At 41.2% G+C, this 26,795-nt stretch overlaps 1 protein-coding gene across 2 annotated transcripts in view; it reads left to right on the top strand.

Moving 5' to 3' along the window:
* Positions 1–26,795, top strand: part of nrp2b (neuropilin 2b) — a 72,165-nt gene that overhangs the window by 9,421 nt on the left and 35,949 nt on the right. For both annotated transcript variants that reach the window (XM_026910176.3, XM_026910183.3), the window contains exons 3-7: positions 7,984–8,165; positions 17,255–17,482; positions 19,259–19,414; positions 20,356–20,525; positions 22,983–23,138. In XM_026910176.3, coding sequence (XP_026765977.1) covers positions 7,984–8,165; positions 17,255–17,482; positions 19,259–19,414; positions 20,356–20,525; positions 22,983–23,138 — 892 coding nt within the window. The remainder of the gene's footprint in view (positions 1–7,983; positions 8,166–17,254; positions 17,483–19,258; positions 19,415–20,355; positions 20,526–22,982; positions 23,139–26,795) is intronic.

The following is a 26,795-nucleotide window of genomic DNA, read 5'->3' as shown; positions in this document are numbered from 1 at the left end:
GTCCTAGTGAGACAGATAGCTGAAGGGGCTGCCATATTGGATATATCTAACAGTGACATCTTTGTGAAGAGGACAGGCATTTCTATTGTAGCATACAGACTTATAGTTAGACATCAATATGCTGTGTGTGTGTGTGTGAGAGAGAGAGAGAGAGTCAGGGGATTTTTAAGATGAATTAAAAGCAGTGTTGTACTGATGGCTCCTGTAGTGACAGCCCCTCAGGCTAGAGTCCAGACTCAGAGGAAGCTGAAAAACAGCACACTCACCCATACACACAGGGGTAGAGGGGATTCCTCTACACTGCTCAATGTAGACTACGTAACCATTTAGGCAGCAAAGGCCACTTAGCCTGTAGGAGGGTGTTCCTTTAGCTTACTCCAGTGTGTATATGCACACTGTCTAATTTGGGAGCGCATAAACAAGTGCTTATTTAAGAGGGTTGAGGAAGAACCGGGAATTGTTGACCTGACATCCCATTGCACCGTATGATTCTTCACTTCAGAGTCAATCTCTGTGCCTCCGCTCCACTATATATGAATCACGCCAACACCCGGCCAAATTATAATGTGTAGATATTGTGAGCAGAGTGTATATCTGATTCACTGGCCTCATTTAGCTCTCTCCCGGCCACAAAGCCACTCTTTTAGCAGCTAAGTGCCCTATTTAATTTATTTAACCTGAAGAGTTTTGACTGTCAGATATTATTATGGAGCTCAGGGATCATGTCAGTGCCAGCCAGACAAGCTGAACACAGTCTGGAGTAAATGTAGACACTGGTGTGGCTGTTACCATTACAGATGTTACCAGATAGAGAGAAAATATGTTTCACCTTGCCCTCATACATAAAGTTTAGTCTTTAGCGGTCTGGTCTGCAGCCACAACTTTGGCCCTCCTTCATATCACTTTTCCATTTTTTCTCCACCATTCCTACTCCCATCACATTTATATAAGTCATCTCCAAAGATGCAGACCATTCACTATTCTAGGTTCTCTGCTTTAGAGTAAACAGTGTTACTGATCCACACCACTAGTGTTTAGCATGCTTACTAAGGATGCTGCAGTTTAGATCCTGTAGTTTGTCTCATGAGTTGGGTAAAACTGCGAAGGCTGTTTTGAACAGTTTTCAAATAGCTGTTGGAGATGCGTGCCAGAGTTCATCTAGAATGGATGAGTGTGCTGAGCAGAGGCAAATGGTGTTAAAAATGCAAATACATTCACTCTGCCTCACAAACAATAGAGCAGAGGAAAAGAGATGAGAAAAAAAAGATGATCAGATAGCGTTTTCACATTCTAAACCTGGGATATTAATGAGTTATCAATAATGATTTGCTTTATTCAAACTTGCAGCAAAACTACATTTTACAGAAATGTGAACATTCAAATCTACACATTCAAAATCCTGTTACACAGGATAGGATGCAATGTATGAAAAATCCCACATGGAACAGATTTTTTCTACCTTACATTCTGTTCTCTGTGTTTATTGCTGATTTGTTTTGATATGCCCATGATGTGCCATTTTTAAAGCCAGGACAATTGTGTTATTTTGTTATTTATCTCATTGCAAATGGCCACCATCTTCTTCAATTTCCAGACATTTCCTCTGTTCTGTTGTATTAATTGTGAGTTTTCTTCCTGTTTTGAGTTCACTGCACTAATGTTTTAAATCAGCTGCCTTAAAAGGTGTCAGGACTTTGTAGGATAAATAGTCACTGAGTCATAATTCTCTTTCCCAGTAATGTATTGGCTTGTGTTCACTTATGAGCTTCTGGATAATTTTCCGTGAATTGTTCTCATTCTCTTTGATTGCTGTGTCACTCTTCATGGGATTTTGACTCTATCACTTTTAACCTCTTCCTGATTAATTACCATTTCCCACATAAAAGTGTAAGTGTAGAATGAAGAGACGAGAAAAGGGAGGAAACAATGGTGTTGTAGAAAACCACAAGCTCTATCAGAGGAGTGCAATATTTGCAGATGGGGCGAGCTGCAGTGTCAGTGTTTGCAGTGAGAATATTTCAATGATGGTATTTGCATTGGGAAGAAGTGCAGTGTCAGGATGGGCAATCAGGTCCAGGGCTCACAGCTCAGGGCTCAGCTGGAATAATCATGACAGCATTGCCCCTGTGCCTCACTCCGCAGTGTGCATTATAATTCAGCAGATCACTCCACACAAGCCTGGCACAGCGCCAACTGCTTCCCGCCCCTCAGGGTTATAAATAGATTGATGTTGAATGAATATAAAAAGAGCTACATGATTTATTATGATATATCTGTAATTCAATCAAGCAAGCCACACTCCTGAATGGCATGGATAATGGATATAGACTGCGGATGAGCTGGCTGAAGGTGCTTTTCCCATCTCTTTGTCTGTCTTTCTGTCTTGGTGTTCTCCTTCACCCCCTTTGGAGCCCTATCGCTTTGTGTCTCCTGCTGTATCACTATGGGGTGAATAGCCTACATACAAGATTTTCCTCTTTTATAAGGGATTTTATTAATATGGTGTATGATTGCTGTATAATGCAGAAGGCTAAAACACTGTCATGGCACATGTCTGGAAATTGCTTGCTCTCGTCTAGTAATGAATGTCATGGTGTGTATGCACTGTGCATTAAGAATGTTGATTAGGTTCCAGTTTGGGAACAGTTGGCAGATGGAGGTCATTATTCCCTTTGTTTTACAATATGTGTGGCACTGTGAGTGTATTTACCCTGAAGATTAGCACGAGTGCCGTGGCTAACCAGTGTTCAAACACTCCACATGTGCTCCGCTGAGGGCTCTGTGTGCAGTGTTGGCCCTGTTTTAACATCTCTCAACAGTGAGCTTGGATTGTGACAGTAGCCTTGGAGCATCCTCAAAGTTTCATTCCCTGATGCATGCCGAGCTACAGCGACAGACCCAGCAGCACCTTAATGTCCTCCAGCTGAGGACAGGAGACAGCTGCCTGGGCTCTTGTTCTGACAACACTGGGGAAAGGAGGTTAGCATTAGTTTAATGCTAATCTGCTATACTAACTAGCTCTCTCAGCTTGTCTATGGTGGATGGTTCTATGACATTTACATGGATTAGGTGAACACCAAACTTCCCATCTATTTCCCTTCTGATTATTTTTTCAATTTAAACCTCTGTCTTTGAAGAGTTTGGTGTAAGAAAGAGAGCAATTGGGCACTGCTAGCTCTTCTCCAATGTGAAGTGACACATTGATGATAACTTTGTCCTACACCACTTCCCTGGGGTCCACCTGATCAATGGTTATTTTTCCACATGTAATGAAGAATCAATGGATGGTATGAAGGAGAACTGGACTCCAAGGGATTCATTAATGTCCCACACGTATTACAGTCTTACTCAGGTTGCAGAAACATTTGTTACAGACATTGAAGTCAATTAACGTTATGTCACAGAGCCGGAGGACCATGGCCTTGTCTGTAAGCACAGTTGTTCTGAGATATAACACTAGCTTAAGTGACTTAGCAGGACATATATCTATAAGGCCATTACTATAAAATATTTAAAACCTCCCTTGACATTAGGTTCTGGCCACACAGAAACTAAATACTAGAAACTAGGTCTGTGCATTTTTTGTGCAATGTGCTAGTTTTTCTTCCTCATTATCCTTACTGACTGTCAATAGTAAGAAACTGACATGCACTACTTGTTTTCACACTCAAACAAATTACCAGTTCAAGTTTGCGCTGTGATTTAACTCAGACACTAAGTTAAGGATTTACATGCACTTACAGAATTTTTTTCTCAGGTTTTTATAGGTTCTGAGCAAGGTCTATTTGGTATTCTTTCTTTTGTAAGTAAGCAGCTTTGTACCACGGGAGAGAGTATGAAGATGTTTATCTGCAGATTCTTGGCAGGACCTTGGGCTGTTTACCAGGGATTTTTTTCTCATTACTTTTTAAAAGCAGTGTTATTTGTTAGCACTACTGATGTTTTCTTACTGTAAACAGATTGTTGCTTTGGTGTGTGACAGTGAAACAGTGATGGTCATTGTATGTCACTCTAAAGCTGAAGGTGGCCACTCATTAACCCAGTGTTACCAAGGGTGTGTGTGTGTCTGTGTAGCAGATCTCTGAAGCTTGATGGGTGTGTGCAGGTGTGAAAAAGATTCCTGCCTGAAAGATAGAACGTGTGAAAGGCAATTAACAGGCAGCTCAGAGAGCAGGAGGTGGAGTGCGTTCGCACACACACACACACACACACACACACACACACACACGTGTTACCCTGATCATGTCAAACAAAAGCTCCATGGAGAGTTCCCACAGATACACGTGTGAGAAAAAAAAAACTCCACAAAATTACTGTAATAATGCAGCGTGGAAAAAAAAAACTACAAATGAAACTTTCTGTTCCCTTTGACAAAAGAATTAAGGTAAGCGTTAAGTTCTCAGAATCATGCAGCTTCACAAAGCCGATAAGCCCAACATCCTTACCTAACTGATATGAAACCACAGCAACAGCATCCCATAATAAAATCTATGGAAATCTAATGATCCTTAGCATTCACTTTAAAGCTGCTGGTCATGTGACTATAATGATTAGAGAGCAAGGATTGCACACTGTGTTTCCTCATCACTGCATGAATGCTGCTCTTGTAGCCTGTGTGTGTGTGTGTGTGTGTGTGTGTGTGTGTGCGTGTATGTGTGTGCGTGTTAATTGACGGGTGGGCTAAATTGGAGTCTGAAGGCAACTAGAGCTGCCCAAAGCCCCCTGTAGCTCCCACCAGAGAGTACCAAACCAAATAACACATTGCTCCTGGCTGTCAGCAGGATGAAACTGTACCAGAATGAAAAAGAGATATTATTAAAGTATTATTATTATTATTATTATTAATAATATATAAAAGTATTATTATTATTATTATTATTATTATTATTATTATATTACTATTGTTGTTTGTTTTTTAAATATTCTTTTTTTTTCAACTGCCAAATGTTCCATTCCTTCTTTCATTATTCTTTTGTATTGAAGCCCATGCTTCGGCAATGCAAATGTACCTTTAATTGCCAATAAAGAGTGTTTAAACATTGAAATGTGAGTGTGAGAAAATCACATACTCATAATGAGTACTGCCTCTTGCGCTATTATATGAGACTTTTAGAGCAGGCACACAGAAATGTTTGCTGCCAAGGACCACTTTCAGTGTTAAAACAATTCCATGGCCCACGTTATTTTATAAATGTAATCCAAATATTTTAAGCATATTAGGCACAATTAGAGCTTTTTATTCTTCCATCCACAGATCCTAAACCAGTTGCACTGTGTTAAAGTGTATTTATAAGACATTTTGTATCATATTAACAGCACCTTGTTTTACTAACTTAGCATTTAGATTTAACTTGATATTATTTGGAGATATTTTTTAAGTCAGTTAGGTTTAGATTAGAAAATTAGCAACTTTTCTTCCTGATTTTGAATCGTTTCAATCCAGGTTGAGAGATGATAATTTTTTAAACATACATTTAAAAAATGATAATGAAGTCACGGACCACTAGCCTATACATCAAGGACTCCTGGAGTCCTGCTCATGATGATTGCAACCCCACAACTGTCACAGTTTTTGTATCCCTGAGCAATCAGTGCTTCTTTGTGTCATTTTTGTGCTCTTCATGGAGTGTACATGCTTGATGGTTTTGAAGACACTTGCTGGTGTTTGTCACTTAATGAACCAAAGGCAGTGTTATGTTTCGGTGTGTCTCTTCCTCCCCCTCCTTCTCCTGGCTCACAGCCTCCACCTACTAAACTGTGTCACACCTTCATCTTCCAGCAATTACAATTTTTTTTGTTTGGGTATTTATAAAAGGATGGGAAAAGGAAAAGGAAAGGTGGATCTGCTCGGCAGGGATCCTAGTGAGGCCAGTGCAGCATGCAGGTCAATGGCAGCAGATGATGTTTGAAAATTAGTAGCAGTAGAAGAGTAGAGAGCTTTATTGTCATTCTAGCCGTATACAAGTGTACAGCAGAATGAAATAACATTCTCCAATGCCTGCGTTGTAGTGCAATAAAAATATTGCAGAAAAATGATAAGACTGTGGTACAGGAAAATCATTGGACAACATGCAGGACAGATTAGGAAAAGTTACAGTGCAAATTGACAAGATAGAAGACAATAAATACATGCTGTGCAGAACAATAAGCAGAACAAAACAGTTGTAACAGTGTGGAATATACAGTACATGCAATAAACAGTAACTGGAATGGTGTATGTGATAAGTATGTGTGTTAAAGTTTTTGATAGAAAGTAGAGAAAAGATGCTAGTCTTTAGCTGTAAGGCACTGTTAGACCAGGTAAAAAAAACAATAATATCTACCTATTTGATGACATTCTGCTTCATCCTCTGGAAGGCTGGGAGTTCACAGTGTGATGATCTGTGAACCCCACGGCCATCTAGAGCCAAACATAATGAATGGCAAAACAAATGTAAGTCATTTATACAGGCTTGAAGCCAACATTTAAGCAAAACCTAACCACACATGCTGCTTCTCATTTCCTACCCAGGAAGTCCGAACCAGCCTAAGTGATTCAGTGTTCTGAAGACAGCGGCCTTCAGAAGTGTCTTTGCTTAGCAGCCTTAAGCAAAGACACTCATCACTTATTCTAAAAGCTTTATATGTGAGAACACGACTGGTCTTCCGAGTGTCTGAGTGATGTGTGAGCAGCTGGAAGAAGAGAGCGAAAGACGAAGCTCTTCACATTGAGGCTCATTGACTTCTCCGGCAGGCGACTCTTGACTCTTCAGCTGGAGTTGATTGTTGAACAATGGCTCTCCTCAGCTCGAGTGCAGTGAGCAGTCGCAGACTCATTAGACTGTGGTCAGATCAGCCTCAACACACTGGCACCAGTCACGCTTTAGTGTCGAATGAACTTGTGTGAGCGGCTCCATAAAAAAAATCAGCCATGTTATTGTGATTGCACAGCGCTTGGCAGGACAGCCGTCTTCCTTTACATCCTCATTAGACTTAATGGCAGTTCAGTAGTTCCCTCTGTATTGTTCTGTCTCTCTCCCTGTTAAGGCCAAAATAATTTTAATTCAGCCTCAGAAGAAAAAGCAGATTAATCAATTTGAGCTACTTCAATTAATTACAATAGAAGATTGTATAGAATTTCTCTCTATCTCTCTTGTGATCTTTCCTTTTCAAACATGTTGCATTTTAGCTGTTTTTAATTTACTTGTCATTAAGGTCAGCTTTTTGTGTCTTTGAGGAATGGAGTCCATTTTGTGTAATCAGGCAGGAAATGTTCGAAGTGCATAATAGGCGTGTTTTTTCCTTAGTTAACTGAGATTGAGCCCCCTTTGACCACAGTGTGCATAAACTCCTCAGGCAATGGCTGCTTATAAACTGGGGATGTAATGAGAAAAAAGAGAGAAAACTCATTACAGTGGGTGCCGCTGAAGAAAAACTGACAGGCTATAAACACACAATGTGTTTGTGTGTGTGTGTTTTGTGTGAATACAGTATATCTGTCCTGAATATATATGAGAGAGAATGTGTGTATTTTAGCCTTCAGGGTCCTTTATAATCATATCAGGTTTTGTTCTTATTCTATTAGCACTAATTTTGTGTATTACTTTAACCCCTGAAAGCATCTGTATTATTCAGTTGTTCATCTTAAAGTATATTATTCAGTGATTGCTATAAATTTTTCAGTAACAGTGAAACTAATATGAAGGTATGTATTTACAGGACTGAGAAAGTCTACACTTTGATTTATTTTTGTGCGGTGTTTGTTACATTGATTTTTCCCCCAACTGTGTTGTCTGCTGCCAGGTTTTGTTAGAACAAAGCTACATCTAAGATCTTAGGAGAAACAGCTGAAGATGTATATCCTGCCAGCACTCATTTCGCTGACAGGCAGGAATGTGTGCGTAACACAGGTCACAGGGTCACATAGGCTACAATTACTCAAGCATTAACCCCACTGGATCGCTGCCCTCACATATGCCCTGTGTGATTGGGTTTGTTTTGCAGATACGACTTCATCGAGATTCGTGATGGCAATTCAGATTCTGCAGATCTGCTGGGGAAACACTGCAGTAACATCGCCCCGCCGCCCATCATCTCATCAGGACCCGTGCTCCACATCCGATTTGTGTCCGACTATGCCCATCAGGGAGCTGGCTTCTCGCTGCGCTACGAGATCCACAAGACAGGTCAGAGAACTGCACCACTAGGGCTGGCCGATTGATATAGTGGGGAAGTGGTGGCTCAGCGGTTAAGGCTTTGGGCTACTGATCAGAAGGTTCAAATCCCAGCACCACCAGCATAAAATAGTGGGGTCCTTGAGCACGACCCTTAATTCTCAACTGCTCAGTTGTATCCTGTCTCAGGTATAAGTCAATTTGGATAAAAGAATCAGCCAAATGAACAAAATGATCATGTAAGATAGCACAATACAGCTTTTTAGATCTTTTAGATAACTGTCATTTGTATTTAATTTCCTTTTCTATATTCATTTCTTGTTGAAAACTTTAAACAAACGTATCATTGAACTCACTGGTTTTAGTAACACTGCCATTCGTCTTCAGGTTTTGTGATATATTTTTGCCATATTGCTCTCCCTTACTCCCTTCATTGTATTGAAATAAGTCATATCAAAGTGACTGGCTTCATCTCTTTCAACTGTTTTTGTTATCGCCTCTGCATTTTTTAAAGTATTTGAAGGTTTCTCTAGTCTTTTTTTCCATCTCAAGCAGTTTTTTGAGAGGGCTTTTTGTTTGAGTGTGTGAAGATTGTCACCACAGTATGATCTCTGATGGAGCTGCCTGTATTAGCACATAATAGAGAGCTCTTTCACACAGGATACACACACTTCAACCTTTCCTCTGATCATCCCAACATCAGCAGCAATGTGCCAAGTCCCACTTTAATGACAAGTAGTGATTGGCTTTTGAAAACTGGAGGGTAAGGCTCTTATTGGTCAGGTTGGTGTCAAGTGCTATTTTGTTAAACACTGGAGGGAAATGATGCCATTGGTTAGGAATTGGCTTGGTAGCAGAAAGATGTTAGCAGACTACAATGTGGTCTGTGGTTGGAGGGAAAGTGTTCTATTGGTCAGGTTTGTTTCAGTAGCAGGAAGATCATTGTTACGGTAATGGAGTAGTGTCTTGTGTCATTGCTTGGGGCTAATCTGTATGACCCTGCCACCGTACCCATGTGATTCACCTCTCCTTCATGGGTCTGCTTGACACACAGCGTGACAAATTCAGATCAAGGCAGCAGCGGGTAGAGAAAATAAACAGCGGGCAGGCATCTACTGTCCCCTTTTCATCCTTCAGAAAGCATTCCAGGAATGCCTCTTTAATTGAGTCCTGATCTCCAGGCTCTGAAGCAAGTAAGGGAACTAGTGTTACTAACATAATGTCTGTCTGTGTTTCTGTGTATGTGCCGTCAAGTTCAAACAGAAGCCCGACAACAAACAACAAAAATATCACAAAGGGGCTTTTTCCACTGCACCAGATAACAAGAATTGCTTTTTTCCATTGGCCAATGGCACAGTAATAAATGTTTGAGTGGGTTTTTTTGGTGCTTAAATTGGTACCAACAAAAACTAATAGACAGACAGAAAATACAGAGTAAGTAAAAATATAGAATAGTGTGTTTTGTTTATGGCATTTAGTGTGCACAAACATTTAAGTTTCATTTCTCAGAAATCAGCACAATCCGTCACTTTTAAGGCACAATATTTTAGATTTCGTACCTTCTCACAATGCAGATTTTTCATTTTATAATTGGTGAGACTTTTCATCAGTAATTTTGTTACAGCTAGTGTGAGCTGGTTAAAAGCCAGTCAGATAAAGACCCAGTGCTCATTGAAGCACCTCTTCCATGTTGGATCTAATAGGTGTCTCTCAAACTGGTGGAAAATGATCCAGAAGTTCTGGTGGCTCTCATTGTTGGTTCTTGTTTTTGAATATGCTGTTTGAATATGAACCTGAATGAAGCTCAACAGTTTGCAAAGCAGCCACACACTCCCATTAGTGCTTGACACCCTCCTTTCTGTGAAATCCACACTTTACCACAAGTGCATGATCTCTAACTTCCTCTCTCTCGAAGAACTAAAGACATGCAATCACAGGTCCCCTGATCTTGGATTGAGAGTGTCAGTGATGCACAGAAGTACTTCAGTGAACCCATAGCATGGAGAGACAAGCAGATGTCAGGATGAGTGCTATCATATCGGCAGGTCGCAGGCTTTCCATCATAAGCAAGTAATAATGACGAAAGCCTGTGGGATGTGGAGGCTTGCGGTTGCCATGGCATTAAGAAAATTCTGTAACACCTTAGAGGATTCGGGTGAAATTGTGTGTGGGAGCATCTGTGTGCTGGATCTCAACACAAAGATAAAGAGATTTATAGAATTTGAACATGCGTGTGCTGGCAAAACCCAATTTGGTGATGTGTGGAGTGCCTCCCCCAACCACTGCTGTTTAATTTGAACTTGCCAGCCCGTTGCCGGAGTGTGCCAGCAAACCATGTTTTATGAGATACAAAACAAGCCTGAGGACAGGGAAGGCAAAAAAGACAAGCTGGAAGAACAGAAAACAAGCAAGCATAGAGAAAAAAATCCAATGAAAGAAGGAATGGACTAAGGTCTGGGCTGTGAGCTCTGTTTACCATGACTGTGTTTTGGCAGAAGCAGTCCAGTATTCTCCAGCAGTGATAGAAATCTTGAGTAAATACACAGCCTGGAGGTGTGTCTGCCCAGCATGGCACAGATTGCTGGAGGAAAAAGCCTCTATCAAACTACCTCCTCCTGTGGAGAGGAAATCTAGCCTCCACTCCTCTGCCCAGGTCAGTGCTGGACTGCCCCTTCTCATACTGATCTCAGCTACACCAAGCTTTGCCTCGCAGCAGAACAGAGCAGAACAATTCTGTGTTCCTGCATTTTATCATCAGAGGTCCTGGAAGACCCTGATATGTGTCATTACATAGCAATTACATATATATATATATATATATATATATATATATATATATATATATATATATATATATATATATATATATATATATATATATATATACATATTAATTATGTGAATTTAATGTCTAATACCTTGCTACGCTGTCAGAACAAGATACTGTACTGGTACATTTTTGCTCCCAAAGGTACATTCAGTGTAAGTGTATCCTCACACATACAACAGCCTCTGGTCCTTAAATGTGGTTTAATGGTACATTACATTCACTGTTCCAGATAATGAAAGCTACAAAAGATGTACCCTTGAGAGTAGCTCCACTGTGACATGTTTTGTACCCCGAGGGCTGATTTATACTCCAAGATGCACCTAACTGTATTTGCATCAAGTCACAGACAATGGGGTTATGGGTAAGTGGAATTCGCAGAGGAGCTCAGGGGCACACCTCCAAAATCTCAGCTACATGTTGGATGAATCTGTGGTGCTGTGAGTGAAGCAAATGTTGATTAGTTGAGTGGGAAGTGTATCTGATATTGCTAAAGTTGGGACTTGGCCCAAACCAGAACTAATGCAAACTCACGACAGAGCAGTTTAAGAACGAGTTGGCTGAAGAGGTGCACTTATATGCTCCATCTTCAAAACATTCCACAAAAAGGTGACAGGGAAATGAATTGCTAGAGGTGTATGCTTAATGGAAGTCAATTTAAGAGAACAAATTTAGCGTAATATTGTCACATACTATTAACAAACCTATCCCAGTGTTAAGCTTGCTCTAGCTGTTCTTCCTACTAGAGTTAAATGTGGCACATTCTTCTTCATTCTCTTCATTTTCTGTATATTGAGTATTGGTATATTCAACTCTGCCCCCTAGTGCACACATTCATGGTTCTTGCTACGTATTGTATGTTGGAAGACACCTATATGAATTCCTGCATGTACATGTTGACAGATTTGCAATTGCAGAAATACGAACCAGCCCTAAAATGTGTAGTTTAGTGTATGTCTGAGCATCTGTATTAAACCAATTTCCATCCTGTAGAGTTCCTTTAAACCTCCCCCACAAACCGCACTTTAGTTTACTCAACCGTACGTTTAATCCAGTCCTACTGTTGCCACGGCTACAGTTGGGAGACTCAACGAATTTGTTTTCCACCATTAGAGAGCTGGAACAGTAGACGTGAGGAGCCAAGGAAAGCCAGTGAGAGCTTACTATCCATCTTCCCCACAGCTATTACTATATCACCCAGCTGCCCTTTCTCTCTTTCACTCCTCCCGGCCTGTACAGTCTGGACTCAGCTGTATCGTGTGCTTATGTGAATTAAAGCCTGTTGACGGATGGTGATAATGCTCTCAGGCGGTTTATCTGTGCTGTATTACTGATCACATCACACAACAGCAGCCACTCATTATAGTTCAGGATTGTTAATGGTGACTGAGACGGATTTGTTTTACTCTGAACTATGTCTGCAAGCTTAGTCATAAAATTGTTCCACTTTGGGCTCGGGTCTATGTAATACATTTTCTTTTAGCTGCAGACAATGTTCAGAAATGTGGAGTGCTACTGTATCAGCATGACACGAATGCTTAGATGTGAATGGATGCCGGCTCCCAGCGCTAGCACCCTCCAGACACACACTCGCACACATTATATGGCAATGAGAATCTGTCTCACACACATAGAGTTCACTCATCCATGACAATCGTTTCCAGTTCTACCCAGCAGCGCTCCACAGTAACAATACCCTCTCTTTCCCCTGGAGCTACAGACAGCCCAGGTTCAAACACATGACCCAGTTATGGCACTTCTTTGCCGTGGATCAGAAAGGAACCCCCCGTGCACTGAGCTCCCAGTTTTTCCAGACTCACAAACATGAATTAATGAGTGCAGACAAAAGGCTGATGGCGTTAAGTTTACTCAAGCGTACACAGAGCAGTGCAGTACAGAGCCACGGTGAGGGTCTGCCATACTGTCTGTCTCACTGACTATGTAGGCAAAGGAGGTCATCTTGGGTCACACTAAGACACTAAGACACACTTTTCCACAAGGACTCAGTGTAAGAAAATTACTGAGTGGGTGAGCGTATGCTGGCGTATCTGTTCGCATACAGTGGCTGTGTCTGTGTGTACAGAAGTGAGAGGGTCGTGTTTTAGGGAGGAATCAGGCAACCTAAAAAATTCAGTGATGGAGAGGGAAGGAGAGTCTGACCTGCAGCCTTAATCAAGTATTACAAGTTCTATAATATTTTTATGATAATATTTATCATTGCCTAACAAGGAAAATGAAACAATTAGTCCAGAATTATTTTAATGTCCAGTCAGCTACTGTGAATAAAAATGAAGTAGTGGTGCGATTCCCAAAAACAATTCACAATACATGATGTATGTCACAGTAGGTTTTTGCTGACATTGCACCATTAAAGTAGCATAGCCTTATTCAGAAAAACTAGATGTTTTGCATTTTATTTCAAAATTTACCAAATATTAAAGTATTTATGGAAAATTAAAAAAAAAATGAACCATTTGTTCAAAAATAGGTATGATATCTAATATGAAAAGTTTCGTATACATTTCAGTACTGAAATGTACAGTCATTCAGTACCCACGATGCCCTGAGAAAAGCAATTTATGATGTAATTTATCACAATATCAGTATTATATCAGCATATCACTCTGCCCTATTTGCATTCAGGTTCAGATAGAACAGTTAGTATGTGGGAGAGCGGAGTTTTGACTGCGATAGATGGCTTTCAGAGTTAAGAATAGTGCTCTGATTCACATGGTTGTGTGCAGAAGAATGTTACAGACTCAGTCTAGGACACTGTGTTGTGTAAACAATTGTTATAGTGGTGTCTTCCTCCTGTCCAGACATGTGTAATGGATTATTTCTGTCTGATTGAGGAGATAAGGTTGGAGCACTATTAAGACATTTGTGTGCATGTCCATGGGCAGGAGGAGATCTTACAGTCAGAACACTGTAATTTTATAAAATCAGCTTTGGCTGCCCTCTATAAATAAAAAAAATACTTGGAGTACCAACATCCAACCAGATCAAGGAGGCGTCTCTACTTTACTTTCCTGTCAGTCATGTTGCCTGTTATGTGCGTGTGTTTTGGGGGTGTGGCTTTGGAGGAAACAGGGAAGGGAGGGCTCTGTTTGTTTGGATTTTGAGTATCAAAGCAACAAGTGCCCGGCTAAGTGCTGCTAAATCACTGACTATATATTTAAATGTGAATGTATGTATAAGCTGGTGTATGTGCATGCAAACATGCATGTCTGAATAAGGCACAGATGTACACACATGTACACAGGCATGAAACAGATGTACAGAATGGTTGAGGTGCAGGAGAGAAGAAGGAAAAGGGATAGTGTGTAACACAAACCGAGGCCAGCTGGTCCCTGCAGCTCAATCTTTCTATAAGCTAGACTCCCTGTGAGGCATATAAGACTGTGTGTGCATGTGTGTGTGTCTGTGTGTGTGTGTGTGTGTGTGTGTGTGTGTGTTAACCTAGAGTCTAGGACAGGTCCAGGCTTGTCCCACTGGATGGCTGTGACCTCTCATTAAGTCTTCAGTCTCTGGGTCACTGTCTCCTGCTCTAAAGCCTTATATAGAGCTCTATTAATCTCCACATGGTGCCAGGAGCCCTGTAAGGACCAGGCTGCTGGGAGCCAAGAGAGGAAGATGTAGCCTTGTACAGTGTGTGTGTGTGTGTAAACATGCATATTCAGGTGTCAGTCTGTGTTTGTGTGTGTGTCTGTTTATAGCACAGTTATTGCTCCTTCTCAGTCTGGGTATTGTGAGAAGCTGCACGTGTTGCTGTCAGGCTTGCAGCTGGTCAGCAAAGTATAAATAGTTAAAGCATTACAGTTATTTAGGAGTTAAGAGCTGCAGATTACTGGCTGTTTGTTCTTTGATGCCCTGATATTTTACCCGCTTCCTGAGCTCACACTGTCTATTCCAGGCTCTTGTCAACAGATCACATACAAATACACATGAACTTACATGAAGTTTGTCTCTCTTAAGCACATGAGAGAGTAACTAGTAACTGTAACTAGTAACTGATGATTGCTTGACTTTTTCCTTCTTTTTCCTTGGATTAAATATTTTACTTTTTGGTCAGTGTTGACTAGATATATCTTTGAATTTAGTTTTCCATGATATCATTTGAACTGTTATTATAATGTAATATAGGTATATAAAATATATGTATTGCCCACCTTCACTTTGTGACCCATATCAGAACTAGTGCTAAATTACAATTACTGGGTTACATTTCTTGCCAGGATAGTACCGAATATGGACATGTGGGTGGAGCTAGAAATAATTCCAAACATTGATTAGTCAAGCACAGTTGTTGCAGAATTGTCACAAGTCGTCAGTCAAGTCAGACAACTGCCATTTTGAAAAAGCTCTAGCTAGCTGGAATGACATATTTACCAGACCGTATTGCACGGCAATCTTCAGAAGAGCCTGATATCATTCTTAAGTACAACCTGGAAAGCTTGTCTATTGTTTCTGTTGTTACTGTTTACTGTTAATACTAACGTCATATAGGAAATGATGTCACCACTAAAGGATACATGTTTGTCATGGGAAACAGATGTCCAGGGTATGGGTAGTTCTGGATTTAGTAACCATACCTCAGTCCCATCTTTTTGGCAGAGTCTTGATGAGATGACTAACAGATTTAAAGCCTCCCATGACATATCATATTGTGTGTCTCGGTGTCTGCATGAATGGTTCTCCTTCCGTGCACATTAGTTTTAATATGGCGACTGTGTATCTCTTTAGAGTCAATAAAAGGGTGTGCCGCCTGGTATTGTGTTTGGGAGCCAGAGAAGAGTTGGCATGTAGAACACGTGTGGAGCTGTTGAAGGTGAAGCATGACTGGGCATATGTTTGAATACCCATGATGCTCTGGGAGAGCAGCCTGACCCTGAGTGCCTCCTTCGGGATGGCAGTTTGTTTGGTTGTTCAGCTTTCTCCATCTCCTTGTAATGAAAAATCAGTTTTGCTTTAACCTGGCATGTACTGAGGAAAGGGGGAAAAGTGGAGTGAAAGAATACTGGGGGAAAGAGAGAGCAGGGATGGGGGCATAGAGAGACACAAACAACAGAGGTATGAAATATGAATTAGAGAATTGCTATGCATGCTTGCCTGCTCTGAGCGAGCTCATCACACAGACAGAGATTTCCGCTGTAGAAGTCGGTCACACATCTTTTATAGAAGCGTCCTGGAGCGCTCAACACAGATCCCCCATAAAGCCCTGCTGTCTGGGTTTGAAACAATAACACTGCAGGTGGGCTTATTCTGTACTTTTTGCCTTTATCTTCACAAAGAGGAACGCTTATGCTTAGGAAAAAGATTGATGTTCTCATCTCTGAAGTGTGCATATGTGTAAGACTGTAAGGCTTTGTTTTCTCCACTCAGACATCAGCTACATTGAAAGACTAAATAAATAAACTACAACTTACTCTATGAAAAAGTAAATCAGCTGCATTAAAACTCTACTTCTGCTAGCTGCATTACAAGCTGTATGACAAATAGTGCTTAGTTGTGATTTTAATTCTGTATTTTGATTTTGTATTTCCTTATTTGTATTTCCTTCTGAAACAGGAAGTCAGAGTGACATCGCGTTGAAGTGTTTGACCTACATAACAGCCTGTAGTGAATAAATATCAAACTTGACGCACCGGAAAAAGTTATATTGTACCTTAAATAACCAGTCCATTACCTCTTATGGAGTATGATGAGATAATAATATTTTAGCCCAAAACCTGGTTACCTCTGCAAGGGAGTTAAGACTAGACCATTGATGGATCTTTCAACAAGATAATAACTCCAAATGTACACCCAAATCAGCACAGAATGCAGTGGGTAGAACATTTTGAATGTTGTGCTTCTGTAAAGTGGCTGAAAATGTGCAGCAGCAGAAGGATATTTCTTACATTTCTGTAAAAGCATCAGTATTATCAGTGACTAAGAGTCAGAGCTGTAGCAGGTTCTATGTACAGGCAGTGAGCGAGTATTGACAACAGCTCCAAGGTCAGGATATCACTGTCATTCAGCTTTTTTGCAGATGGAGCATTTTTCAGCGTAGATTGAATGCTACGCTGTGATGAATGATCTAATATTCACAGGCTTCAATGTGTTCCATCAGGCAGCTCACTCCGGTACTGTCGACCTATGCTTTTGTGTGACTGTGTGTGGATGTAATGGATACAGTTAGCAGTCAGCTTTTAGATTATCGCAGCAGTGAGTGTGTATAATCTGTACCATCTTTCTGCTGTTCATTAACCCCAGTTATCTCCTGTGTTTTTAGGTTCTGACTGCTCCAGAAACTTCACCAGTCCATCAGGCGTGATCGAGTCACCTGGTTTCCCTGACAAGTACCCTCACAACTTGGAGTGCACCTTCATCATCATTGTCCCTCCCCACATGGAGGTCACACTCACCTTCTTGACCTTTGACCTGGAAAACGACCCTTTGCAAGGCTCAGAGGGCGAGTGCAAGTACGACTGGCTGGAAGTGTGGGATGGCCTGCCGCAGGGTAAGTCTAGACGCTTGTAATCCTACATCACGCCTTGTGCCGTGTTTTTTTCTGCCAATTGGGATTAGTGCCCTGGTGTTGTCAAGTCTGGAGCCACCAGTGGCACACAGCAGAGTGCATTTAAGAGGATTTCAATCCACATCCTTTTGACCTCATTGTTTGGTTCCATGCAAATCTGTAGCCTCAATTCCACATAAAACCATAATTCAGTCATCATGCCGATGTTGCGGCTGCATAGCAACATAGTGTGCTGCTCTTGTTAACCATCTGGCTAGGCAGTGTGCCCATCTCAAAGCCAAACGCCTTGTGCCCAGAATGACAGCAGCCGTGCCAGTGTAGAGCTGAGCCATGACGCTGCCATGATGCTCAGCCTGCTAGTCTAATTGTTATTTTAGAGCAGAGCGTTGGAAGATGAAAGGACAGCCTCGGGCCTCACTGCCTTATCTCTGCCATTCGGGCCACGAAGCCACTGCACCCATATTATTCTATGAAGAGCGGGACTGAGAGGGTAGGCAAGACAAAAGACACCGAAGGAGAGAGGAAGAGTGGTGGTGTTAACCCTTATCAGTAGAGTAAAAAATAGGGCGTGAATAATACCGAAATAGGATTTAATTCTCGTCTTATATTCTTTCTTTTCTCAATCTGGTGTAATAGTGCCACATTCCTGAGTCATTTGCTCCTCAGCCCACTTCAGCCCCTATGGAAACTCAATCCTATACTGGAGCCAGATTTCTCTCTCACACACACTTCATAGAAATGAGTGCTACATTCTAAATAAGCTACTACAACAGGATTGGAAGATGACTACTGAGTACTGAGAATCATTGAAGTCTAAAATGACTTTCACCATCAACTTCATTACAAACGTTTATCCTTCACTCCTCAAGAGCTGGAGCTCTCCTCCTCCGTAACACACTGCGATCAATCAATGAGCCGTCCACTCATATACGAGTGGATACATCCAGAGATCTGAAAGCTGCGAGTCCTCTGAGGATACAGCTAAGCTCTTGGATCTAAACTGGCTGCCTCACATTTATTTCACACTACATCTTGTTTCGCCGACTGTCCTAGCTGTCAGCAGAGAGAATGAGTTATCCGAAGCATTTGTTCAACAGACATTTCTACTTCAGATCTCCTCTGTCTCGTAAAGGGAGGAAAATCAATGTGTGTAATCAATAAAGGGCTATTTCTCTTGCGGTTTTTTTTGTGTGTGTATCTGTGGGTGTTACTCTCTATATTTTAGGATACTTGGTCACTAGAAAATTCCTAAAGCATGACTGAAATTAATTAAAGGTATAGTTTGGTCAAAAAAGAAGTTTTTTTTAAGATCCAAAAGTAAAGGATCAGTCAAAGACCCATAGGATAAGGAAAACGTGTATGCGTGTGTGTATGTGTGAAAGAGATGCATAACTCTATTTTGAAGATAAAGGCCCTCGCTGTGAGAGGAGAAGGTCTTTGTCATGTGACTAAAGAGCAGACCGGGTAAAGTGAAACACCTCATTAGAGAGAAGTCCCTCTCCACCTCACTGTGACTACAGTAGCAGGGTACACCTGACACACACTTCATATGGGTCTGTCTTTCCCTTGGGCCCTGCCATCATCTGCCTGGCTGGATTTAATGCTTTAAAGTCCAGCCTTGAGTGAGACTGTCTGAGAAATATGAGGAAAAATGTCTGTTGTTCATTACACAACTGTGGGAACAGCTCAGGATGCAGGATATTGGTGTAATTTCTGAGTGGGATGGTCAGATTTTTTTTATGTGTGTGTTTTTTGTAGTTGGACCTCTCATTGGACGCCACTGTGGGACTAAAATTCCCCCTGAAATTCAGTCATCCACCGGGATTCTCTCACTCACCTTCCACACAGACATGGCCGTGGCAAAAGATGGTTTTTCTGCTAGCTATAACATGACGTTAAAGGAGGTTAATGACAGTAAGTATTGTTTATTCTAAAGAGGTTTTTGAAGTAAAGTTTTTTGCCTGAATTTATCAAGCTACTTTCACACACCACGTTCAAGGCATAGCAATTTTTGTTGGTTTGTTCTAAAAAGGTGACATAAATAGTCAACATTAGTAAATGCAATATGAATCACTACTACCATGAATAATACTCATCATCATCATCATCAGTTTGTTACTTAAGCAACCTGCTGTATATTTGGGACAGTGTATTTTGACAATGTATTTTGCCTGTATGTATATATATATATATATATATATATATATATATATATATATATATATATATATATATATATATATTACATACACCATGATTTTCATGGAGAACGTTATCTAATAATGACTACTGAAAGACTTTTTCTAAAAGGTAAATCAGTTGAGTTACAATAGTCTCTTGCAAATTTACATTTTACACTTTGAACTTTTTTTCTGTAAATTGCAATGGAACAAACCAGAGAACAAATATAAATATTTTATAGTGAACAATAAAGAGGTACTGTGTGCCACAAACTTGTTCAGCAGCAGTGCAAAAATGACAAATGTTCATAAAATACTATTAAAAGAGCCATAAATTATTTGGCTGTCGGTCCCCACGCTGTGAGCAGTAAAATTTTTTGAACTACTTTTTAATAACAGGCATCACACATCATTCATCATTCACTCGGCACTAAAAACTAAAAGTATGTAACAATTATGCCTGTTTCAGTCAGGATGCAGAAAACATGGCATTTCCTCAACGCTTAAAGATGCTTTTAATCATCAATATGTGTCTTTAACAGCAGTCTTGTGCACAGGAAGCATTTTTTTAGAGATTGCATACACAGCATGAAAAAATAAACCTGAAACAGAAATAAAGCAGTAGGGACATATACTCTGTCTTTAGTAGCTTATATGCTGTATGTCCTATTTTAGATTTTCACTGTAGCAATCCTTTCGGGATGGAGTCAGGCCGGATCACAGACGACCAGATCACAGCGTCTTCATCCTTCACTGATGGACTCTGGTCTCCACGGCAGGCTCGTCTTAACTATGACAACAACGCCTGGACGCCCAGTGAAGACAGCAACAAAGAGTACATACAGGTGAGCTTACACCAACCAAAGAGATTCATTCATGCTGTCTTTCACACACAACCCTTCTCTATTTCTTTCACCTTCTCTCTCATACACAGAAGGAAAATGCCATAACCTTTTCTGGGTGCCTCCACATTTTATTAACAGGCCACACAGGCAGTGTGCACAGAAGGCAGAGGCTTAGGAGACGCTGGGCTATTGTTAGTGTGGAGAGTAATGAGAGCTATATTCTCTCTCACACATCAATCTGTTCTTTCTCATTTTACGGCATGTTGTAGAGTCCCAAAAGGGCTTTGGGAAATAATTCTGTTTCAGACATACTACAGTAGGAGTATTCAAGTGAAATTTGTGAAGGTCTAGTTTCATGAAATTTCTTGCTTAGCACATCCTGGATAAGCAACTAAAATGACTGTATGGTAGTTTCCTTTTAATGCTTACCCATTGTTGACTGGTTCATGTGTTTTGTTTCATAGTGGCGCTTCATGTTACCACTTTTGACTAGTCCTATAGACTCTGAACAAGTGAAACACATTGAAAATTCTTTACTGACTTAATGTCTCTGGACCTGTAGCCAGTCTCTGGTCTGATGAGCTTCCTTCAGTTAAATAAATTACATAAATGCTACAGAATCTGAAACTGCGCTGGTTCATGTTTAGAAGCTGGAGTCGCTGAAGTATGGCCAGTTTACATATTGAACCCTCAGCTACAGTATTCTTTCAGTTCTGACTGCTAAGATACTTATTATATGATATCACACCAGTGTTGTGGGAGCAGTGAAGTTTCTATCTGACAGATTAGCCTGCACTTAGGTGCTGTTCAGGCTTGTGTGTGGATATGGCTTAGTCTTGGCATTTGTATTCGGGCCACCAGCTGATGTGCTGCGTTCACACCTCATATCCCTCTTCCATGTGACCTCGGACCCTCATAGCCACACATCTCACCACAGTCTAACCTGATTTGTGTTTCAGAGGAGGTGTGTATGTGTGTGTTGGGATTGAGACTGTATATGTTTGTGTGAGTCTGTGCACACGTGGGCATTGGAGGTGTGTAAGCACAGCAGTTGCTTTCACACTGTTGCCCGTGGTGGTGTGATGGTGTGTAGTATGGGTAAGCTGTGTGTATGTGTCTGTCTATGTGTGTGTCTCAGAGGAGGCCTTCTATCTGAACTGCCCACAGTAGACATTAAGATCTCATCACTTTTCTCCCCTCCTGGCTGTTTTTCAGGTGTCACAGAGATGAGAACAATCTGGCCCTATCTCCATCCCTCTGCCTCTCTCTTTCTCCCTTACATGCTCTCACTCTCTTTTTTCATCACTTTTTTCAGGAACTAATGTGTTCTACAATGCCATGTTTGCAAAGAAGCTCACTCTCGCTTTCGCTCAAGATTAAGAGGCTGCTACATTCCTCTCTCTCTCTCTCTCTCTCTCTCTCACACACACGCTCTCTCTCACACACGTATACACACACACACACACACTCACTCACTCTCTCTTGGGTTGATGATGCGCGCCCAGCTCTGATGGTAACAGCCACTTGATTGATGATGGTCCTTTCCCAGGAATAAATAGTTAGCAGCAGTCTTCTGTGCTATTGATTTTTTTGTGTAGGTGTGTTTCTTTGTGGCCCTAAGCACAGAGGGCTCTGTGTGTGTTGTGCCTGTGTGTGTGTGTGTGTGTGTGTGTCTGTATGTATGAAAGTTACGCCAGTCTTCCTGACAGATAACAAATGTTATGGTTCCCCTCCTTGTGTTCAAATGACACCTAGTTCAGACGATAGAGCAGGGGATCATGGGTAGCTGCCTTCTGAAAACTCTTGCCATATGTCTGATGGGAAGCCCACCTGAAGGCAGGAAGCAAAGGTGTACCATCTTCATGCTCATGCTCATCCCCGATGCTGTGATGCATTTGGGTGTGGGAGGGGCAGCAGAGCTTTGTCCTGTTCTGTATCGATCTGCGAGAAGTGATTAATGTGACTAATGTCAGGGCGTAGACTGATAGCACTGCATCTGCAATAAGGAGCAGAACCCTCATATTTCCACAGCTCACGTACATTCCTCAGCTCACCACTTCCTCTCTTTCAAGATATTTCCTTTTCTCACTTCTTGTTCTCAGTCACTTTTAATTCTACTTCTTTGTATGGGAAATATTGCAAAAAGATCGTATCATGATGCATATGATATGATACATTATTAGCATCACGATATTCGTTTGCTGAATTGGTACCAAAACAGGTTTTAACATCCAATGAGCTACTTGTGAACATCATACTAATACAATTAGTATTATAAAAGTGCCAGAGATTCCTACCATAATCTCATAAATGTATCATGACATAATGTATTATGATAACAGCATCATATTGTCACATTGCCCAGTCCTATTCATCACATCTTTTGATCATATCTGTGTATCTTTTTCTCCTACTGTCATATTCCCAGCTTATCTCTCCTTTTTTCTCCTCCTTTAGGTGGACCTGCACTTCCTAAAGGTTCTGGCCGGCATTGCCACCCAGGGAGCCATCTCTAAAGAGACACATAAGTCTTATTATGTCACCAGCTTCAAACTGGAGGTCAGCACCAATGGCGAGGACTGGATGATCTACCGCCACGGCAAGAATCACAAGGTAGGAGCCCATGAGTATGAGATGGAACAAGCCTAGTGTGAGAAAGTAAGGCTGTTTGTTGTTCTCTTGCTTTTGTGCATTGGTTGTTTATCACTATATGAAGTGCTCGTCCTAATAGAGCTGTCCAAGAAATCCAGGAAAGGGAAAAAGGAAGGCAAAAAGCCACATTTCTCCTGACTGACATCTCCTAGACTCATTGCTACAGGTTAGTTGGGTGATAGAGTTCATTCCTCGCCCTGATGGTACCCTATTCTCAGGCTGAGAGGAGAAACTGGAGAGGGGAAGTAACTAGCAGACGTCCCCAAAGGACTCAGTTTCCCACAAGTCTCCTGCACTCAGCCTTGAATGATGGAGTGAACAGACAGGCAGATGTGAAGGGATCAAGGAGGGGGGCAGGGGGAAATACTCATGAGATATCAGGGGGGTTACAGTGGAAGGAGAGAAAAATTAGAAACCAAAGAGACAGATAACGGAAGGAGGTGGCAAAGTAATTAGGGAAGAACTCGTATAATTCAGGCTAAGAGCTGTACAGAGTGCATGTTTAGGAAACAGTGGACAGCACTGTCTTCTTTTTTTATTACCCGAAAAGCCTGACAAATCTGGTTGGGGCTCTGGCTTACTGAAGAATGTGTAAAATTTGCTTTTGGGGTGATGATTTCAGGGGAAGTGAGTGAAGAAAAAACATTAGCAACAGCTGGGGACTGGTGTTGGTGTGTTTAGTTGTAGACTCCCTGCTGCTTTAATCCCCCAACAAATCTCCAGGCTCTGTGCATTGCCATGTGCTCTGTGGATCCACTTTCCTTATGCTCTAAACTTTATTAAGAAGTGGCATTGTGACACAGTGACTGTCACTGTACCAATTAGCCCATTTTTAAACTATTTATTCATAAACCTGAAGCTATATACAGTATATTTATGTTGGCATTCTTTACAGAGGCACAAATGGTACCGCTCTACAGACAGATTGCCTGTCTGAGTGCTTTCAGGCGTCTTTATAAATCCCAAATGCTACAATTTGGATTGACATAGAAAAATGTGCCAGCAATGAAAATGATCCAGACTTGTACTCAGTGATAGACACATCCTCCCACGCACGCACCCATTCAGTAGTTGTTAATGTGATATGTGTTGTCATGGATTGCACTCAGAGATGCATTTTGATTTGTTAACCTTTTGGTGGAGAAATGGGAACTCTATGAGGAGGAACCGGTGTTAGACAAACACCATAGCCTCAGCAGGAAAGCAGGAGACCGCACAGGCTGAGAGGACGTACATAGATGTCCCTGGTTCAGTGCACTCAAATGGACTGAGGAAATGTGTGTGTGTGTTTATATGCATCCACAGGGATAGAGAGTACAACAAAAAAAGACAACATGATGGTATATCCGTGTTCTAAGGCTTGGTTGTTGTGTGTTAGGTTTGTGTTATAAATATTTAAGTTATTATACCAGTATAAAGGACATAACATCACTAAGTAAACCACCTTTTAAAATATCCCTGTACTCAAAAATGTGATTTTTAAATGATTCTAAATGATTTTCAAATGGCTCTAGTTATGTTTGGTGTTTGGGTCACAATTGTTATAACAGCACTAAATTCACATGTTCCCTTTAAAACAAACACCTTGTCCATATTTCCATAAAAAACCCTGACCTTGTCATGTCTGATATGCAAAATTATGATGACAATGAAGACAACTGAAAATATTTCGCCACAGAACCTGCATGCTAAGCTAGTTAGATAACTAACCTAGCTAATATTAGTGGTGAACACAATAGTGCCTGTTAATGTGTATTTGGGACAGGTTTTTCTACTGTTAAATAAATCACTGTGAATATGACTATGCAAATTGAGACTGTGATAGTGAAATCCCAGTCTGTTAGTTATTTGGGATGGCAGAAGGATATGGCAGGAGTTTCAGATTTTTTGTGCAGCTGTAGGTGTAGAAATGTTTTAGACCTTTTTACAATAACGTATTGATCTATATTAATTATTTTAATGTTCAGGGGTACTTTAAAGAACAAACCAGGCAAAAGTTAAAAAAATTAAACTATTTCTACATTTGTAGTAAATATTGTTCTTAACAAAGCCATCTATCTTAGTGAATATTCCATGGTAAACAACCATGGTAATGGTTTGTAGTTTTGGTTTGTATTGTTAGCACACAGTTTTGTGTGTGTGTGTGTGTGTGTGTGTGGATACCTGTATGTGTGTGTCATTTTGAACATGTGGTATCAGCATTGCAATGCTTAATGGCTCTTCTGGTTGTCTCCATCTCTGTGGCAGTTCAACAGCGATGACCTTTCCTTCTCCCTCTCTGTCCTCGAACTAAATTACCTGCACCAGCCTCATTCAGCGCAAGCTAAATCAGCTCTGATAAGAGCACACACACACAGAGCGCACCAATCGCTGGTCTGTCTGTTCATAAGTAGGATAGACAGTTTAACATGCTGAAGGGATGTGTACACTCAGGCCTGGGCAGAAGTCTTTCCCTCACACAAGCACACACATACACACACTCATGATTCAATCTCTATCCTGCTATTCTCACACACCGTGGTGACCAATCACTCCCTCTCTCCTGTGAAAGAGCCAGTGCATCTGATAAAGCCATCACTGCAGTGACAGGACAATTTATGTTGTTTCCACAAGTGTTACTTTGTTTCAGATCAGCGGGAACCATGTAGTCTCGAGAGGTCTTAATCTCCATCCACTCAACAGGAAAAAAAGAAAACAGAACCTAAGCCAAACATTTATATTTTTCCCCATATTTGATTTACAGTTGAGCCGTGCTTCCTCCTCACAACCCCTTAACACCCGTGTGACATCCCCTTCAAATTCCACTGTTGTTCTGGATCATTATGTGGGTCTGGTGGATGCGTTTTGGGGTTTAATACCACTGTTAGGACAAGAAGTACAGAGCATATGCTATGTGTGTTAATTCTAAAACCTCTTGAGGCAGTGCAACACACAGAGGCGGGACACAGAGGACAGTTCATGGCTGTGATGAAGACAGCAGTCGTGCAGCTCAGTCTATCTCTCAGCGCTCTTTGGATCCTGACAGAGAGCATCGATCATGCAAGACTACAGCCCAACCGTACATGGAGTCCCCCCCACCTGGTGTTCTGCTCTTTGTGATTTTAGTGCACACCACGATGAGAATGGAGTACCATTCAGGAGACATGACAGCTGGAGGTGATGAGGAAGTATCAGTTCTGTAAGCAGAAAATGGATTCCCTGAGTATAGGTATCATTTCCCCCGTCAGCAGCTTTTGATGTAGCTATAGTTTATGTTTAGTGCAGAAAACTGGTTCTCTAGCAGAGAACATTTACAGAAGATTTAGATGCTTCAACAGTTCCTTTATTGTTGAGTCAGATGTTAGAGATGCTCGTGCATTAGTTGCCTTAGTGAGACTGTGAGATGGTGAAAACAGTTTTCTCATTGCGCTCCAATCGAAAGGCAGCTACCAAGTAGGCTGCATTTTTAGGGCGGCAGTAATGTGCTTCCAAGATAAAGACTATGCCAGTCAGTAGGACACATGCCCACTGAGGTCCCTTGTTTTTGCCAAATTTGAAGGCAGCAGCACATGTATTCTTCTCTGTGTAGGCTCTAACCGAGGAGTACATTTACAAATGTAAACTGTCTCTTAGCTAGCT

The sequence above is a fragment of the Pangasianodon hypophthalmus genome, chromosome 5 (genome assembly GCF_027358585.1).
Source record: "Pangasianodon hypophthalmus isolate fPanHyp1 chromosome 5, fPanHyp1.pri, whole genome shotgun sequence".
Classification (NCBI taxonomy): domain Eukaryota; kingdom Metazoa; phylum Chordata; class Actinopteri; order Siluriformes; family Pangasiidae; genus Pangasianodon; species Pangasianodon hypophthalmus.
Note: the sequence above shows the minus strand (reverse complement) of the source record. Positions and strands in the feature narration are given on the sequence as shown.